This window comes from Aulostomus chinensis, chromosome 7 (genome assembly GCF_037954235.1).
Source record: "Aulostomus chinensis isolate RoL2024-O1b breed Wild chromosome 7, RoL_Achi_v1.0, whole genome shotgun sequence".
In the NCBI taxonomy this organism is placed as follows: Eukaryota; Metazoa; Chordata; class Actinopteri; order Syngnathiformes; family Aulostomidae; genus Aulostomus; species Aulostomus chinensis.
In genome coordinates, this window is record NC_141326.1 from 29678588 (window position 1) to 29698866 (window position 20279).

The following is a 20279-nucleotide window of genomic DNA, read 5'->3' on the forward strand; positions in this document are numbered from 1 at the left end:
GGAGGCAAGAACCCTCTCTGAGCGCTAGTTTTCAATGCTAGCTCGTATTTCTGTTGGGTAGATTCAGACAGCTTCACCTGGAGGAGCTGGACGTGTTGCCCCTGTCATAAAACTTTATGTGACGCTCTTGTAGTTGATGTTTGGCAGCCATGGAGTTCTGCTGGTGTTCCATTGATCGCTGGTTGTTGGGCTGACGGGACCAAACGGTTAGCAGCATCTCCTGAACCAACCTATGCAAGAAAAACCCCGTGTGAGGCTATTTAGACCCGCCAGACCACCGTGAGCTGATGCGTGTTATCACCAGCTGTCCTTCACTTCTCCTGGCTGATCCTCCCAGTCTCAGACGGCAGCTTCCCCCCAGTTCTGCCCGTCAGACTCATTAATTAGCACCTAGAAGCTGTTGGCTAACGTCGCTGCTGCTACTTTTCTAATTAGCATCTTGTCCGTAACTCAGATCTTGGACACTGCACAAAGCTAACATACTTAATCTGTTGATCTGATTTCTGTTCATTTTTCATTCAGTCAGGCAATAAACGTGTGTGTGTGTGTGTGTGTGTGTGTGTGTGTGTGTGTGTGTGTGTGTGTGTGTGTGTGTGTGATGGAGAGAGAGTAGGATTGTTATATGATGTCTTTCTGTAAAGATTTGAGGAGAAAGAAACTTTTATGAATCCGATGGATGAATGGAACTGAGAGTGAGCTCGTAGCAAAGGAGGGGGAACTAATTTAGTGTTTGTCGGTGTGATAGAAGATCCTCAGAGTGAAGAATCTGATATCTTCAAGTGAGTTTTATTTCCTCTGTTGTACATTTTATCGGATTGTGGACCAGCGGCGTGAAAGGGGCTATAAAGAAGGCAGCTCATGCTGCTGTGGTGCACCTCCCTCCACAACAGTGCTGCCAACTTCAGCTCACTTCCCAACAGGCTTCCTCACGGTACGCAGCAGTATGCTAACGCTAGCACTGCAGCCAGACAGATGTTTGTTGCCAGCTAGCGAACGCGAACACTGCCACCAAAAATTAAGAGTTTTAGCAGCTATCGGGTGGTAACATAAGCTAACAATTGGCAGCATAAGCAAACAAGTTAGCATGTTGCTATCGTTTGTCTCTCTGATGTTTTCCATCAGAAATGGCCACGTGCACCTGAGAACAGCTTAAAGGTGAATTACATTTTGATGAAAGTAATAGAAAAATAGTGTAATCGGCAACTTAGAACTCAACACAGAAAGTAGTATTTTAAAGTAACTTATTTTCAAAGAAAGTAACCTTTTGTTGATGAGGCGTTGAGGGAGGAGCAACCCCGACTGTTCTCCTGACTGAAGTGCTTATTGGACTACAAATCATCCCCGGACCTCACCAGGTGTCAACCGAGTCATCGGCACGTCGTTATTCTTCATGATGCAAATAATTGCGACAGGTGTGTGACGGTAACACCTGGTCACTGGCAGGACACCAGTCAAACCTGCATGGTGAAGACATAAATGTGATTAATGACGAGTAGACGAGGGAGTTTGATAAATTGTTGCCGGACAAAGGGGACTTTTGTGCTGGAGCTCCAGATTTGCGTCCTCTTATTCGGTGTTGTAGAGCAGCTGGACTCTGGTCTTCAGGTGACCTTTCTGGAGGCTGGCAGGACGCCGCCTCGCCGCCACCACAGGTGAGTGTGTTTAGCGGTGAATCGGAACACAAACGAACTCCATGGGTGCTGCGGTTATGGCGCTCTCCTTGGGTGCGACTTTGATGCAGAACGTTTCTTTGTTGGTCATCGTCTGTCACGGTGCCCCGTGGGTCGTGTTTGGTTGGCTCATCTTCAACTTGTTACATCACGGGTTAACTGGAACATCAGAATATCTCTGAGTTTGTATTTTCTTACGTTGCTTTATGAGCTGTTGGTGGACGTCTGAAATTTCCCTCCAAGGATGAATCAAATCTTTCCAGCGATCTAGTTTTTAAGAGCTGATGTGATTTTCTGTTGCAGTCGAATATCTGGTATTTTTACACCAAGAGCCTCATCTCAGGGGCGACTCGGGCTGCGCTCGGGGGCCTCTGCTAACGTTCTGTCAGATGAGAAATGCCTTCTCTGATTTCTGTATCCCTCCTCCATCCATCCAGTGGTGAAGGAGCAGCTGGAATGAGGAGGAGAAGAATTGTTTAGAGCCTCGTACAACTGGTGGAGTCACGTGTTTCAGCGTCAGAACGGACAGGTAACATTTGGAATTACGCTGGATAGCTGGACAATTCCTTTATTTAACATTCGACCCACAAGCAGCAACACCATAAAGGGCGTAACATCGCGTCCCGCCCCTCGCTTCTGTGGGATAAAGATAAACGTGCAGAAAGAAGTGGTTCTGACCTCTGCGGTTCTGAGGAAAGAACAAGAAATGGAAAGTCTCAGTGTCAGTTTTCATGGCTGCTGCTGATGTCACAAGTCCAAACTATCTCTGATTGGCTGCATGATCAGGTGATTTTAGGTCCAGTTGTCCCATCCTGACTGTCTGAAATGGGTGTCCTGGTGCTGGTTCAGGAGCCCCGATGATCTGGCACGTGGGATGTTAATCGTGTTTGTGTTTATCGCTCACTGGGACACACCTGTCATTGCACCATTGCAGACACCAGCGCGGCGTCCTCAGGCCGCGCTCCTCGGCGGGCGGGGGAGTGGGAGGCCTGTATCTGTCTGAGTCTGTTTGCTTTGATACAAGTTTCACATGGAAGCTCGCTAATGCAGCATGAAAGTAGATTTACTCTCAGCTGAGGGGGAGTGTGTCAGCCCTGCAAGTGTGTATGCAAACCCTTTGTCTTGTTCTCATGTGAACGTCTCCTGCAGTTTCCTCTCTTACCTTTGTTTCCCCCACACGCGTTCACACCAAGACAGCCGGGATGGTTCTCACAGAGCCGGGGACAGTACCTGTGTTACACTTACATTCTGGTAAAGTCCGAATGTGGTGCGCTGAGGCCCTGGACAGCCAAAGGATGAACTGAAATGGTTTTGGTGGTCAAAGGTCACAGTGACCTACAGCGATGGCAGCAAGTTTTTTTTTGCACGGATTTACAGACGCATTTATGACGTTTTGTCGTTGTTGATGGTCTCAAAGATGGTAAGAATACTGCGCTTTGTATTTTTAATACTGTCAGGGTGTTGATCTTGTTGTCCAAGGTGCATTCCAAATGATTTGATTCAGGTTTACATGTCAGCCAATCAGGGCCTGCCTTCGTTTGCCGCCTGCTTGGTTTACAGACACAACTGAGAAAAACCCGACGTTGCTGCTCCAACTTGATGGCGCCAACAGCGAATGTGTCTGTGTCTGATCAGCGTTTCCTGATTGGAAGGGAAACTGGACCCGTTCAGGGTCGTTGAGCGGTGACTGTCCTTGTTCCTCTCAGCCTGTGGACAAAGGTGAGGGTGATCAGCTGAGTCACCTGCCTGAGACCCCTCCCTCCCTCACTGGAGGTTCTTCCAGTCAGGGCTGACACACACAGGGACGACAGCAAGGCAACAGTCTGGTACCGTCTTTCAGAGGACAGTCTGAATTCTGTGTCGCGTGATTGTTGTCACACAAAGTTTGGTTCATTCAGATTCTCTGTGTTTGTATGTTCTGATGCGTGTGAACACACACGGAACCACGAACAGGCTCAGACGGATGAGGAAGCAGATGATGCTTCCTCTTCACCCCCCTCAGTTTTTCCCTCCAGAGTTCCTGATAAGTGGGAGGTGACAGTGACTCAACGCCGCCGCTGTCAAGCCAGGCAACCCGTTAGTCTGCCACATTAAAGGACCGCTGTCATTTCCCGCTGTCCTCTAACCACAGCGCCTCATTACATCCTTAAAGGTGACGTCGTCAAAATGACAAAAATCATCAACATGGGTGGAGACGTGGAGCTGCGGCTGAAGTATCCGAACGAGTCTGAAATCAGTCAAATCGGTTTCATTTGTAATAACAGGCGTAGTTTAAGAGACCCAACAACCCCCCACCAAGCAGCACGTCTGCGGCGGCAGCAGTCGAGGACTTCCTTCCAACAGGCAGAAACAGAGAGCGACAGACGCCAGGAACCAAGACGAGCGCTTCGTTGTGACATCACGATGCTCTGAAGTCGCCTGTCCAGAGTCCACGGGGGGATAATAAGCTTTGCTGTGCCAAAGCACGTCAATTCCTTCCTGCGTTATGAGCCTGGAGGCCTGGAGTCGAACAGCTGCCGCGCTGTTTGGCGTCCGACATCACCAGTGTCTCTCAGGACGGAAGCTGAAATGTAAAAATACGTTCTCACTCTTTCATTTATTTTTATTCTTTCTCTATAGCATCGCTCCTGGACTGTCATTTAAAGTTGTTTTTCTTGCTCTCCCCCGTCTCTCACATTCGGAGGTCCTCATATCCTGGCTGTGATTAGCGCCACAGGCTCCTGATCAGCTGCGTTCCACTCACGCCTCTACAGTCGTTTTCCCCTGAGAGGAATTAACTTTCATACAGTTTTAATACGCAAGAAACTGGCGGCATTTATGAGGTACTTTTCTGCTTAAACCCATCTTAATAGGCTCTGCAGTATTTCCTGTAAGTTAAACAGCAGCAGAGCTGCCGTGTACGGTGCTGCTCGGCCCATCGGGAGAAACTCAGGACCGAGTCGAACCTCCGGACCTGTAGAACACCTCAGTATTACAGTACTGCTGATAGTATTCTGGGTCGTTGGACTCACACTGCAGTTCTTGCGGAGACTCAGGGAGTAGATCAAGACTGGCAGGCATAATCTGATCCAGTCTCTCCTTGATCGCTGGCTGGGATCACATGACGACAGCCGGCCCCCCGTGATGAAGTCTCACCTGACCAGTGAGCTCCTCACAGCTTTTACTTTAAAATGGCGGAAAGTTGTTGTTTTTTTAACACGTTCAGATGTTTGCGGAGTAACTTGAACTCCGTCACAAAGACCCACTTCAAAGTGGAATCAACGGTCTGGACTTGCAAGAGGCATCAAAGGTCATTTCAGAAGGAGCCGCGTTACGGAGATGAGCTGCTGTACTCCACCGCCGTGGGTTAAGGGTTTGAGTCCCTGTTGAAACAAAAGTTTGAGTTCCGACCAGCAGCGCAGCCTGATGACATCATGGCTGATGTCATGCCATGTGGTCCTCCTGCGACCTCCTCTCAGCGACGTGAGGAAAACCGCCGTGCGACGCTCATCAGCTCCTACAGCCTTTGCTAGAATGTGTTTAGGGTTTATTAGTTCAGGGAGCTGGTAGAAGAACATCATCGTCTTATAAAAATGAGGGAAGATGCGCTGCTGCGCTGCACCCGGGGGCAGATGCGCTGCTGCGCTGCACCCGGGGGCAGATGCGCTGCTGCGCTGCACCCGGGGGCAGATGCGCTGCTGCGCTGCACCCGGGGGCAGATGCGCTGCTGCGCTGCACCCGGGGGCAGATGCGCTGCTCATTTCCATCCGCAGTCTTGAAACGAAAAAAATACAACATGGTAACGAACTAACATTCCTGATCCTAAGAGCTGCGTCTGACTGGAGCGCCATGTGTTTCTGAAGCAGCCTTGAATCCTCAGGAGCAGGAGGCTGCCAACTGCCCTCTCTGGTTATCTGTTACCATGACAACCAAGCAACGGCGAACAACGAGCCTCGTCGTGTTGGTATCTAACGCCGTCTGTGTCATGAAAGAAACCAGTCAGTTCTGTCTTTTAGGTCTGAGGACGTTTTGTTCATCAACTTTATCTTAAACAACAACTGTGAGGAGTTTGTTTTCTTTAAAAATGTATTTGGTGGATTATTTTGGCGGCAGCGCCGGGCTGGCTGACGTCTCTCTGCTGAGTCTGAGGGGAGATCCGGGGCTTTGGCACCAGAACACTCGGACACGCAGCTGACGAGTCGATCAGACACACGTCACCAGCAGCTTGAGTTAATCCCCGGTTCCTCTGTGAACGCTCATCTTTCCCTCAGTGAGAAGGATTCTGCTCCTGTGCCGATGAGTAAGGGGTTCATCGGTGCTGCGTCTCGTTTGTCCGGCAGCATCTTTAATGAAATATGGATCAGATAGAAGCCACAAATCTTTCCTGGCATTTCATTTAACTGTGCTCACGGCTTTATTGCCTCCGTCTTTGACTCATTTGTTCCTCTGGTGTTAAACAGGAGAGAGAGAGAGAGACTCGTCTACGAACATGTCTGCCAGTGTTGGGCCTCGATGTCTGAAAACCTCTCCTCAAGGACTCGCTTGCAATTTTCTCTTCACGTCTGACGGGGCGGTGAAGGTCGGAGTGTCCCGGATGGATCACATGTTGATAAATGTTATTTATGTGAAACTGACTCCATTGTGGGCCCACAACAAATGTCAGAGGAACATTCTGAGAACAAATAGAAATCAAAATCAAACTTTATCCACAGGTTTTGGATGGACTGTGGAAATGCTAGCAAAGACAAGCTAACGGGCTACCAATTAATAGTGAAATACAGCCAAGGACGATACCTAGCACCTACCGCAAAATAAAATACTGGAGCACAATATACGAGTATCTGTACTAATACAATACTGGTTCTGATTCAACACTAATAATGCATGGCGGGAGAGGTAGAGTGGCTGGCCGTCTAGCAACCGAAAGGTTGCTGGTTCGATCCCCACTTCTCCCGGTGACCATGTCCAAGTGTCCTTGAGCGAGCTACTGAACCGCCACTTGCTGCTGATGGCCCTGCGACGGACTGGTGACCCGTCCAGGGTGAACCCCGCCTCTCGCCCAGTGTCAGCTGGGATAGGCTCCACCCCAACCCCCGCGACCTTTAATGGATATGCAGTATAGAAAATGGATGGTCGCAGTTTTAGTGGTTTGGGAAACATCACACAATGGATATGTGACTTCATTAACATTCTGGCTTCTTTTTTACGTGTGTGTGTGTGTGTGTGTGTGTGTGAGAGAGAGAGGGAGAACACGCTGTGTCATGGCAGCATTTTACCGCCACGCTCCCAATCCCTGCACAGCTCAGACAGAGAGGAGCATCAGGGAGAGCGGTTGTGGGTCCTGGAGGTGCTCCTAACAAACCGGCGCTGTCACTCCAACCATCTGTTTCCTCTGTTGTGGTCACGGCTCTGATCCTCCTCGGTGGTCTTTGAGTTCCCTGCACAGACTGATGACTTTCATAACGCAGCTACTTCACGGTTCATCTGTGACATTTGCAATTTGAAGGGAGAAATGGGACTGACGTTCAGAGTGATTGTGCAGCTTGGCTTGCGGCAGAGAAATCGACGCTTGATCCTTCAATCTGAAAATCATCAGGTGAACTAATTGGATTTTAGTACAAACTCGGTTCAGCTGGCAGAGGTTTCAGACTCAAACGATGTCACACAGCCTCCATGAAAGCCAACACTGAGGAGTCGAGGTTCCTCTGTGTAGCGTCAGGCCAGGGCTTCACCCCACGCCTCTCCCGCTTTACACACCTGGACCAAAGAAGGATCAGTGCGGCAACACCGAACAAAAACTACAGTTGATGTAAAGTAAAAGTTGAATCTTGATCACCCTTCCGTCAAAAAGCACGTTTCTGTGGCTTCACCTCGAATTTAAATTTGGAGTTTTATGGCTCAAGTGAATGTTCGGTTCCTCACTCTTCCTGGATTCCAAAGGTCTTTATTGAGCTGGATGGCGGCATCAGGATCCCTACGACTAACAGCCGGCGATTGATGCATTTCAGTATTGAGCCAGAAAATGTTTTATGCATGAGGAACGTGGCCGTGGTCCTCGGTCGCTTCCCGCTAACAGCAGAGGACTTAAAAGAAAGCGTGAGTGATGCTGTGACCGCAGCAGACACGTCTAATCTAATGGGTTCCAGACACCTTCCAGCTGTGCTGATGAAGGCTCACAGAAACAGAAGAAGCCGCTGATCTGTCGAGCCACGGAAGGAACATGTGCGGCCTTCTTCTCCGCGTGGTCGCAGGTTTGGCGTTTGTGTGTGATGCAGCATCAGTCAGGCTCCGCCGGCGGATGAAAACCCCACAAAACACGCGGCGATAATGAGACGCGCTCGCTGCTTTTCACTCCGTTGTTTCACTGCTGGTCCGAACAAACCAGGCCTTCATTAGACGTCAGCTAAACAACCTGATGAGCTGCAGCTGCCGTGTCTCGGTCTGACTACTTGTTGCCGAGTGCCACCGTCCTCCTGCCGACACTCGTCATCTGTGTCTTTAATCTCCTGACTCCCAGCCTGGTGCTCTGCTGGTGTGTAAATAATTTAGTGGAATTTTAAAGCCCCAATTAAATGGAGCAGCAGGGAGGGGAGAAGCCTCCTGCTGATCGATTCATTAGTAATAATGGCTGACATTTGCGTCGCCGGGCTGAATGGAGGGGAGCCTATGGAACCCGGAGAGAGGCAGGCTGCCGCCGCACCGATACACTGGGAGATTTGGTCGCCTCCATGAATTACCCAGGAAACACCAGTGACCCGGGTTCTGAACATGGTGTGAGGTTCCAGAGAACTTGTTAGCGTTGGCTGGTCATAGACCACCAGGGTCAGTTTGGGAGGACTGCAGGCGGACCTCCATCCTGGTGAGTAATGAGAGGCCAGTGTGGAGTCGCTGTGTGTCGGGTGGTGACATCATCGATCTGAGAGGAGAGAAGCGGCAGGACGGGGGTCCACACCTCCAACAGGCTGGCAGGAAGCTACCAAGAAGGGAGTGACCTTTATACACGTCTACCTGGGAGCAGTTACACACACACGTGGGCGGCATGGCTCAGGGGTAGAGGGGCCGTCTAGCAACCAAAGGGTCGCTGGTTCGATCCTGGACCCCGGTGACCATGTCAAAGTGTCCTTGAGCAAGATACTGAATCCATAATTGCTCCTGATGAGTAGGTTGGCGCCTTGCATGGCAGCTCCACCATCAGTGTGTGAGTGTGTGTGTGAACGGGTGAATGAGACGACACTGTAAAGAGCTTTGAGTGCCGCTAAGGTAGAAAAGCGCTCTATAAAATTGAGACCATTTACACACGCTTTTGATTCTCTGTTTTACATGTAATTACCAATAGGTGTTCTGCATTGTCAGGTTTAATCCACGTCTCCTTCATCCAGCTGTAATCTCAGTCCTCAGTTAGCTTGAAGCTAATGGAGACGAATGGCAAACAACAGCAAAAGTGTCCAAGAACGTCCGTTTGTGAACTCAAAGAACATCAGTGTCTGGGTCACAATTTAGAGTTTGTTTAATTTCTTGATGAGGATAAAACGGCGATTCATTGATTACATCATGGTTAGTTTTGTCGTTTCCTTAATCTGGTTAATATAAGAATATTCACATCCATGCAAGGGCGGCCCGGTGGAGCAGTGGTCCTCCCTGTGGCCCCCAGCAAGAAGGTTGTGGGTGGAGCCCCGGCTGCAGCACGGGGTCTTTCTGGGTGAGTCTCCATGTTCTCCCTGTTCCTGCTGGGTTCTCTCTGGTACTCCAGCTTCCTCCACAGTCCAAAGACATCAAGAGGGACCAGGTTAATCCAGACTCTAAATTGACCGTAGGCGTGGCTGGGAGAGCCAATGGTTGTCTGTCTCTATGTGTTGGCCCTGATGGACTGGTGACCTGTCCAGGGGGAAGGCTGCTGGGATAGGCTCCACCCCCACCACTCTGAACAGGGGGAGAGGGGGAACATGGAGGGATGGATGGAATTTACATGGATTTCATAGTAGGTCAGTGTCATTAACTAGTTGCCTTTACTGCCCCCTGGTGGCCACAAATGAAACTACTCCACATTGACACTATGTTGGAGCCGTTTTATTTGCTCGCTGGTTCTTATTTCAGTGGCTGTTTGCAGGATTAAGAGGCTCAACATGGATCTAATGTTGAACAAATTGTCTTGCCCCACCTGGACAGCTAAATACGCCAGAAACCACTCAGGCCTCATTACGCAGTCATGGTCGCTAAATTCTCTGCGTCTGTTTCCTCGTTGTTGTCGTTCGTATCACTTTATAGTTTGGGCCGCTCTGCGTCCTCTCCTTCAGCGGGAGGCGGTAAATGTCTTTCCTGCTACTCAGGGCCGTTTGTAGTGAGTGACGCAGATTAGCTGCTGCTCCTCTTAGTGGCAGCTGCATCCGTCATCTCCCACTTCATCCACTTAACATTTGCCCGTTTCCATTTATCACCATGAAGAGGACGCTCTCCTCGCCGTCTCTCGGCGCCTCCCCAAACGATTTCAAATCTCTCTGCTGATTTCCTCCAAAACAACATATTTGTTTTCTCTGCTGCTTTGCTTTTATGTCCTTGTTGATCCTCCTCAGCTCCGCTGCTTTTGTTGTTGCGTGTTGTTTGTCTTGTAGCTTCAGTAGCTCGTCACCAACTGGTGGTGTTCACACGTGCAGTGGCATCGCCTACCGCCAGGGCACAACAGAGCTGGTCACGCCCCCTCCCCGAAGGCGTATTGTTTTAGGTCTTAGTCAGTTGCTGGAATCCATCCATGCGGGTCTTTACTGGCGGGGTTGGACAACAGCTCAGCCAGATTTTGACCCGATTGCTCCGCCGCGACCAGCGTGGGACCAAACCTGCAGTACTCACGTCAGGAGCCACGATCAGCGTTTCCTTCTGGTCTTGAAAACTTGCAAATGTGAAAAAACTGTTTACAAAAGAGCAGCAAAGACGAATCACCGAACACAACAAGTTTGAAAAACTGAGCACACGAACTTCCCAAATGGAAGGTAGACTGATGACCCGGTCGCTGATCGACGACGACCCGTCCTCCAGAGGGAGGGTTCCTCTGTCACTGTGTCCAGGAGGGTTGGTGAGACAGCGTGACTGGCATGAACATGGGGTGTGTTTTGACTTGAACCGCCTCCCCGAGGCAACAAACGCTCGCGTGTGAACCCTCAACAGTTTGATGATCCCAGTAACACGCGTTTTTGAGGGGGACATGAAACGGCGAGATTCCATCTTTCAGGTGCAGTCGTGTGCCTCCTGTTTCCATGGCATCACATGTTCTTAGTCATGTCATGCTTTCACTCCTTTACAGGAACTAATGGGATCAGGTGGGTTTTTTCCTGAGAGGATCACGGCGTTCCTGTCGCTGGCTCACGTGGCAGGAGCTGCTCGCAGTCTGACGTCTTCATCTCACCGCTAAAAAAGCCTTCTGCATTTTAATGTTTGTTAATTAGCTCAAGTCATATTTGTGTAGCACTCAACTCAACGAGCCTCCATTAAGTGAACAGAACGCCGACTTAAAATGTTGTTAGATCACACACACACACACACACACACACGGATCAGGTCTCGCTCTCTGGCTCCATGGGCAAATAAACACCTACATCACTTCTGTTTTCAAAGTTTTAATCTGCGTGTTTTCTCGTGACAGCTTGTATTTGTTGTGAGCAACACATGCTGGTGACATCAGGCCAACTGCAAGGGAGAAGCTGTCTCGCCACGAGAAACGGACCAGGGTTTTCTAGTCGGGGGCAGATGAAGTCTTCAAAATGGCAGCAGGTGGCGCTAATGCATTTGAATGTGGGTCATCGCTTGCTAAAAGGTACAACGGAAGAGGAAAAGATGTCCAACGAAGGTTAAAGAAGTGAATCGCCACAGACAAAGACGCTGGGAGTGAGCAGGGAGGGAGCAGGGAGTGAGCAGGGAGCGAGCAGGGAGTGAGCAGGGAGGGAGCAGGGAGTGAGCAGGGGAGTGAGCAGGGAGGGAGCAGGGGAGTGAGCAGGGAGGGAGCAGGGAGTGAGCAGGGGAGTGAGCTGGGAGCTCGGGGGTTCGTTACAACTCAAGATTAAAGACATTTTAAGTGTTTTTGTAACCAGATTTGTACCTCGTGGACTTTCTAGCTCTGTTCTTCAGTAACTTTGTGTACAAACGCATGAGGCAAATTCATTTTCGCTCATGAGTGCAACGCAGGGCTCAGGGTCCAAATAAAACCATCAGAAGGGAGGAGGGATGTGTGGCGGTGAAGGAATGTGGCGCAGGAATGGCAGCTTATCCGATGTGGAAGGCGACTGTGTTGCATTCTTGCTCATTTTGACGTCATCGTGTTCTGTCTCCTGACACCGTCCTCCTCGGCTGCTCTCTGAGCTCACTGCCTCCGTTTGATGAATCATTTTCTCGCTGATGTTCTATTCGTCGTCTCTGGGAGACGAACAGGAAGAGGTGAAGCAACCAGCTGAGAGACCATTTAATTTTCTAGAGCGGCAGCTGCTTCAATCCGAGCCACTTATTCTTCTGTCAGACTCAGCGAGAGTCACTCGCGACAAAGACTTCTTGCCAAAACCTCAGAATGTGAATGAAGCAGAGCTTTTAACTCTTTTGCGGAGGCCCGAGCTGCCGCTTTGTACCGAGTTTGATGATTTCAGTGGAAATGTCAGGCGGAGTTCAGACGCAGGGCAATTATTCCACGTGGGTTCTGGGGATTTGAGAAGTTGTCCCAGTGTTTCTAACCAGGGTTTGGAGCTTGATGAACTTGATTGGGCCTTTGTCACTGTGTTGATCTGGCTGTGGAGTTTCCTGCAGTGTCCTTCTGTCTTTAATGTCCCAATGACTTGCTTCTGAATGGCGTCCGCTCACCCAGGCGAACCTTCCAGTCCAGACGAGTAGCAGAACGACAGCTGCAGCGCTGGCCAGCACATCCTCAGTGTTCAGTACAAAGACGTTCATTTGTCTTGGTTTCCCCTGGTGTTTGAAAACCGTGATATCAAGGACAACATGAAAGTCAATTCATTTAATCTTTTACCTCATATGATATGTGTGTTGCTACGGAAACAAGTGAGAAAAAGAAATAGGAACCAGGATCTCAGCCAGCTTTTCCAGCTCCTCCGCCCGCTGGGTCGTGTTGTGGATGGTTGGAGGGTTCCCCCCCTCAGAGGCTCATTTCCTGGACGACTTTGCGTTGATGTGGTGAAAGTGGATCCAGGTTTGACTTTGACTTTTTTTGTCAGGGTTTCTGCTGCGAGATCCATTAAAATGAGAGGACCCACGTGTGCGGAGCAGCAGGGCCGGTGTCTCTGGGTTAATTTGCAGGTTTTCATCTTTGAGCATTTGCTTCTGCTCGCTGTGCTGTCCTGGAGACGTTCTTCTCTTCCTCCGTACCAAACACAACTCAATAAGTCGAGTTCTGCCAGAGTCGTGTGTAAACTTGCATTCTCACCTCCCACAATCCTGCATTGTTCCCCCCTGGCTGTATTGGAGGCATTTCCAGTTGTGGTACCCTCACCTGAGCGAGCTCGGTCGGGGATGAAAGTGCTAACATGAGTGTGTTTTTCCTGTGGTGGCCAGGGCTTCCTGAAGAGTGAGCGGGTATCCAGGATGGTGCAGAGCGGCGGCTGCTCCGCCAGCGACTTCCGCGAGGTCTTCAAGAAGAACATTGAGCGTCGCGTCCGCAGCCTTCCAGAGATCGATGGCCTGAGCAAAGAAACCGTGCTGAGTTCCTGGATCGCCAAGTACGACGCCATCTACAGGGGTGACGAGGACATGCGGCGTCAACCTCAGCGAGCTCACCTGAGCGCCGTGTCCGAGCTCATCCTCAGCAAGGAGCAGCTCTACGAAATGTTCCAGCAGATCCTCGGCATCCGCAAGTTTGAGCACCAGCTGCTGTACAACGCCTGCCAGGTGAGGGAGGTACAACTGAATACCTGTTGGTAGAAGTCTGACAGCAACCTGAGCGGCGGTGACCCTCATGCTTCAGCTGTAGGTTCTCCAGTATCTCACTTTAACAGCCACCAACCGTTTGGTGATCCAGTGCAGTTTGGGGTTCACCAGAAGTGTGTTGAGATTCTGTCGCAGGCTCTGGAGTGTATTATTCGCCTTCTGCTTTCATGGTCATCCGTGGCCGTTTTCTGCTCCTAAAATTGTTGAGTTATAAAAGGTTCTCAGAGAGGTTGTGTTTAAACTGTAAATGTGAAATTCTGAAGGTTGTGAGCCTTCACGAGGGCTGAAAGGGGCAGCTGTCACAAGCAAGAGGAGTGTGTTTGTTCTCGATCTGCTGCTGACAAAGTCTCCTGCCAACGTGCAGGGAAGACGGTATCACCAGCCGGCTGATGATGAGGTCATCGGTCTCACGTTTCCAGCTGCTGTTACAGCATCTTCCTCTTCCAATCAAGTCCTGTTGTGTGAGATCAGACACTTCCTCAAATCTGAGAGTGGAGCTCAGTGAATCCATCGTTTTGTGACAGTAAAACCTACCAGTCTTTGCTTCATCGGACAAATGTGCCCGTAAAGCAAATTAAAGCCTCTCAAGCAGGCTTGGCTGCATGTTTGTTGCAGCACTCATGACGACCTCATCCGTCTCAGCTGTATGTGGCATTTAGTGCTAACTGGCAAAAATAATAGCATTCAGCTGCAAGCAGCAGCGTCCCTGAGCTGTTAGCTCCCCTGGATTCTCACTCATCCGGGCCCTGGTTTCTCCTTAGATTGCGATTGAGTCCTGGTCACTTTGACCGGTTCAGGTTCCTTGAAGACGTTCCTCCTCCCATCCGACAGGCTTCTTCAGTTCGCTGGAGGAGGCCTCACAATTAGAGTGCTTTTAAAGTTATGAAGCCAAATTCTACTTAGAACATGAAGTCTGGTGGTTTCTATGGTAACAATCCGTCTCATTAGTAGCAGATTTGTTGTGTGTCATGAAGGTCTGTCATCAGATGGTAGCTGAACCAAACTTTTTACCCGTTGCAGCTGACTGTGGGTCTGAACAGATTAAACCGTCCATCTGCGTGTGCAGGGAGAGCGTCAGACATGAGAGGACGCTTTCCTCCACTCCAGCCTCCAGATTTAGAGTGAGCCAGGAGGGTTCACACCGGAGAAACCTGACAGCAGCAGTCGTCCAGGAGATGGATGCTGCTCATTGTGTAGCACGCTTGTGTTTGCTTCGGACGGCCATAAGTCTGAGTTAGAGCCCCCGTGCTGCTACCTTGCTGCTGTCAGGAGAACCGGCAGTGGCGAGGCGAGCTCCTTACGCGTGGTTTATTTATCACCGCCGATGTTTCCTCTCAGCTCTGCTGGTTGGAGGCTGCGTGCAGCTGTTGGTGAAGGCTGATTCCAAACTCTTTCCCTGGTTTTCTGATTCTGATGATTACTAAAAGCAGCAAAATGCTTTCGGGGAAACTTCGAAAAGATGTGAATGTAACATCCAGGCGACGGTTCAGCAGGAGGTGTGCGTCCTCCTAACCCTCAGCTCCCCAGGCTCAACACACCAGTGTTTCTCAGCCCAGCAGCTCCAGGTGGACCAGGCGAAGTTGAAGAAGCGCTCAGGACAGACCCTCGCAGAGCCCGCATGGGAGCCACACCCAAGAACCCTGAACGGATCCGCGAGTGTTCTGACAAGTAGCCTTGCAGTGTGACTTGTTGATGTCACCTCTGACATCACACATCCAACTGTTGCACATGTGCACATCACGATGAACGATGTTTACCGTGCCGCCCTACCACGGAGCACCACGCGACCTCCCAGAACAGATCCCTCGACTGGCCAGAGGAGGCGCTAGTGCAGTGACACAAATGTGTGAGCGTGGTGAGTTGTGTGAGATTCGTCCACGAGGTCGAGAGCTCTGGGTGGGTTTACGTCGTCCAGGGTCGCTGTGAGGTTCCTTCCCGTCACATCGCTGGGATTCCTTTGTGTGCGCGCTCTGTTCTCATCAAGACAGAGATCTCAAAATCCCTGACTGATGTGTGAATGAATACGACTGCAGGGAAGAGAGAAGATGGAGACGTTACGATGATGCTTTTCAGGAGAGGCTTAAGACGTGTCCACAAGTCTTCACGTTCTCTGACTACGGAGGATGATTGTGAAGCGCCCTGCCTCGCTTATCCTCCCTGATTCTCCTCTGCTGATTATTTTTCTCTGACTGGATCTGAGCATAAATAGCTTCCCTTTGCAGATCACTTCTCAGCCCGCTGAGGCACCGTCTTTCTCCTGGATAATCCTGAACGTGCCTGTTGCCAGGAAGGATTCTATTATTGTCCTGCTTCATTAGAGGCGAGAATAGAAACGAGACTGACAAAAGACGGAGAAGAAGAGAGAAATTACAGCCAGCGGAGACGGTTCACTTTAACTCAGTTTAACCTGCATCACCTGGGCTTCAATCTGGAGCCGGAAAAAAAAGGCAAGCGCCTGCATTTGGACTAAATCATCCCAGAATTACAATTCAAGCAAAAGCCAAAGCCCCCAAAGTCCAGACCTCAGTCGAGAATTCAGAGAGATCAGTGACATGTCAGCATCTCTGAGGCAGCACAGTGAGCGTCGGTAAGAGAGTCCTCTTGTTGCTGGGTCTGGAGGTGTTACTTTCAAAGCTAAGCTAAACTAAAGCTTTCAAAGCTGCTGGTTTTCAAAGCTAAGCTAAACTCAGCTAAGTTATTTTTAAGGCCTGGAACAAATTGAGGTTTCTAAAATGTGACTTTTCTCAGATGAAACCTTTCCAGTGTGTTGGTAGAGACATGGATTATACCAGACGATGACCTGGACCTTCAGCTGTTGTTAGCTGTCTCCGTTAGCCTCAAGCTAAATATACGTGGCTGGTTCTTCCTGCATTCAGGAGTCCCAAAGAAGTCATGCAGGAGGAAAAAAACACCTCATTGAGCTCAATATTCCTATCAGTGAGGAGTTGGAAGGTAAAATAAACTTCTTGGGTGAAGTATTGCTTTAATTTCAAAGACTAAATTAATAGTTACTTGTTTCCAGGCCTCAAGCAAACGAAGGTTTCTCCTACTGAGGTTTAGTCACTGCGCTGCTTTGATGGCGTGTCAAAGTTCTCCTGTAGTATCTAGAGTGATAGTATACTGTTTCCTTGAAGTATTATATCAAGAGGGGGTTTCTGTTGTTGCTATGATAGGGAGGAGGTTTTTAGTTCAAATATCCTGTATCGTCTCACATATAGAGCAAGGATACAGAAATACTAAGCCCTGAGTAAATACTAGAACCTTTCAGGCAGACTTCAGGTAACACAGGCGCTCACTCCGGATGCTGCATACAAACTAAATCCCAGCTAATCAACGTTGTCATGAAACCCAAAAGCAGAAAACCCCACATCGGCCTGGCAGCAGCTGTTGAGGTGCTTGAGCACAGAGCAGGCGATGCTGTCGACGCCTCACGTCACAGATCAGGTCTCAGTGTTCCCTTATGAAAGCAGTGCTCAATCACCGATCTCACAGGCGTAAACTACAGGCTTACGTCCCCCCCCCCCCCCCCCCACTGCCTCTGCATCAGGTGGTGATGAGGCAGGTCTCACTCCCACATCCCACCGGCTCCAGACCACAGTGGTGCTTTATGAGCTGCTGCCGCTGCTGGGAAGCCTTTGATTGGTCTGTTTTCACGACTCTCTCCCTCCTGCACAGCCACGACTTTACCACTCTGTCAGACGCTGGGAACGACCTCCTTCCCAGCTGCGTCTCCGGTTATTCCGTTTCCTGAATTTACCGGCGCCTCATCCAAATCCTCATTTACATCCGGCTGCTGCTCCTCAAAGACTGCGAGTTGTGTTTGCAGTGTCTGCAGTTTCTGACCGCACGCGTTGAACATGTCAGCAGGTGGACCAGTGCAAATGTGCCAGGGTTAGCAAAACAGCGACGTTACAACCAGGGTTAGCAAAACAGCGACGTTACAACCAGGGTTAGCAAAACAGCGACGTTACAACCAGGGTTAGCAAAACAGTGACGTTACAACCAGGGTTAGCAAAACAGCGACGTTAGAACCGTAGTCCCAAAGAGGAGCTGCACGCAACCCCTCACGGGTCAGTCCACAGAGCCCACTGGGCCTCCACTTGACCTCTTCTCTTTTTCCTAAAGTCCCGGTGTTGAACACACACACACACACACACACACACACACACACACACACACACACACACACACTCGTCTTGTGTATCTGCATCAATTTGCCAGCATCAGCCAGAACAAAGATGGCGGCCATGCCCACATGCTTGTTCATCAGACAGCTGAGCGGCCCCGCTGCGGTCCAGAACTCTGTGCCTCGGTTCGGTTCTTCATCCCTGGATGTTTTAGCCTGCATCCGTTGTCCGCTCAGCTGTGAAGGGCTCCATTGATTCTGCTGCGTTGTTGTCTCGTCCGTTTTAGGGGGCCGATAGATGAAGCTCTAATTAATTAACCGTCGCCGCCGCAGGCTGCTGCTCTGCCCCCAGCAACCGAACCGCCTCCTGCGCCCTTTTCTCCTCTCACTCTCATCAGCAGGACCTTTACATCTCGTTCCTCACGCAGTGCAACTTTGATCCAGAAGGAGAGGGTCTCCCTCGGTGGATCATAACCAGGACAGCAGGACCTCCTGAGTAAAGAGTCGTGGTTCCTGGAGGAGCTGAAGATGAGGCAGGATGAGGGTTAGCATCTGGACGTCTCTGTTCAGGCGTCACGGTGGTGCAGTGCTCATCGCTGTGGCCCCCCAGCAAGAAGGGGACCCTGGATGGATGTCTGTTCCAGCTTCTCCCCTCAGGATGGAACCGTTAATACAATCCAGGTTTTGGTTTGTGTCCCAGGGTCACGGTTTAGATGTTGTGACACTTCAAAGGCCCACGTAAGACGCATGGACTTCTCATCCAGCAGATGCCGTTTGTTTCAAGTCAGTTATTCTCAAGGACGTGTCACATGGTTGCGGGTGGGCGTGTCAACGCTCGCTGTTGGGATTTTTCACGTCTTCATGTGGGCTCAACGCTGTCTGCCCTGGTGAAGCAGCTTGTGTTGTAGCGCATTCTGAGTGCGTACTGGCGCCCCCCAGCACGCCGCGCGATGTTTCCTCTGGTTGGATGTGTGGATGAAACCTCCCTGACATTTGGACACTTTGAGTAACAGCTTTCTGTAAAGTCGTGCTGTCAAATAAATGTGTGAAACTGGAAAGAACGGCTGCCAGCAAATAGAAGTCATGGCAACAAAGCCCGTGTGTGTGTGTGTGTGTGTGTGTGTGTGTGTGTGTGTGTTTTTAATTTTAGTTCATGCAGTCTAATTGTGGACGAGGTGTTAATCATCTGTTGTCTTCTCAGTGGAGGAAAATTAATCAACAGACGCTCCCACGAATGTCATATCTAACAAATACGTTGTAGGTACAAACCTGTGTATCGCAGTACAGATACTGCAGTACTCTGTGTATAAAGGCTGATGAAGCTTCTCTGCTTCCTCTCCCTCACAAGAAGGAAGACAACAAGTCCCTCTGAGCCTCTGACCAGCAGGTCACATCTGAATGGTGACGCTTCCTGACAGAAACCCTGTTCTTCAGTCTGTAGAACCAAGAACATGAAGTTTGTGTCTCTGTGCAGGTTTCAGACGTGGCGAGTTTCCTTTTCCCTGAGCAGCGGCGAGCAGGTAGACGGTTTGACCTGACTGACAGGTCTCTGGTCTCAGCCTTTCATCAAAGAGAAAACATCAAAGCTCTTCTCTGAATGAAGGCTTTGAACAACAAAGAGCTGAAGGACGTTTTCCGGACGTTGACCTTAAGATACGACAGACAGACCTGAAGAACCAGACCAGGCCACCCACCCTCCCCTCCTGGACCCAGACCAGGCCACCCACCCTCCCCTCCTGGACCCAGACCAGGCCACCCACCCTCCCCTCCAAGACCCAGACCAGGTCACCTACCCTCCCCTCCTGGACCCAGACCAGGCCACCCACCCTCCCCTCCTGGACCCAGACCAGGCCACCCACCCTCCCCTCCAAGACCCAGACCAGGCCACCTACCCTCCCCTCCTGGACCCAGACCAGGGTGTGCAAGGAGAAATAAGAGACACCCAGACATCCCAGTAAGCCCAGTCGGAGCAGCTGAACTGTGACTGGTGTCCCAGTTGTCTTCTTCTTCTTCTTGTTATTTTCTTGAAGTTGCAGTTGCATAAAGTCTGAACATTTTATGGGTCAAAGATCAAAACTGACCTTGATTTCTTTGTTTAGATTTTTTCCTGTTGGTCGTTGATGACGATGAAAACATCACTGCTTTTAAAATCTGCTGAAAAATGAAAATATGGAGGTGTTGAATTGTTCACAGTGGAACATCGTCGCTGAGACCAGAGCCTCTGAACGTCGTCGGCGCTGAAAAACAACAAAACGGCACCTTTTGGTGATGAAACTGTACAAATATATTGACTTAAACTGGCTGAGGACAGAAGGGTCGTATCAGCTGTGTACTGAACTCAGACAGGTTTACTGCAGTACTTTAACAAGGACAGACCAGTTTGTCCCATCGGATCTGTGGTTGTATTTTCTGAGTAAACCTACGGTGGCTGCTTGTAGCCGTCCAGATCAGAGGTTTTCAAGGGGGGGGGGCAGTGAAAGAATGAGACGTGATTTGTTTTCTGGTGGCGTTGGCGAGGTCAGAGATGCAGGAACTGGAGGACTTAAGACCCTTACAACATCAAGACCTCCACCCAGAGGGAAGCAGGT

General features: G+C 50.1%; 1 protein-coding gene across 7 annotated transcripts in view; it reads left to right on the forward strand.

The window, feature by feature from the left end:
- The window catches only part of cadps2 (Ca++-dependent secretion activator 2), a 121320-nt gene that overhangs the window by 24043 nt on the left and 76998 nt on the right, over window positions 1–20279 (forward strand). For all 7 annotated transcript variants that reach the window (XM_086209847.1, XM_086209846.1, XM_086209848.1 and 4 more), the window contains one exon: window positions 13194–13526. In XM_086209847.1, the coding sequence (XP_086065973.1) occupies window positions 13194–13526 (333 nt within the window). The remainder of the gene's footprint in view (window positions 1–13193; window positions 13527–20279) is intronic.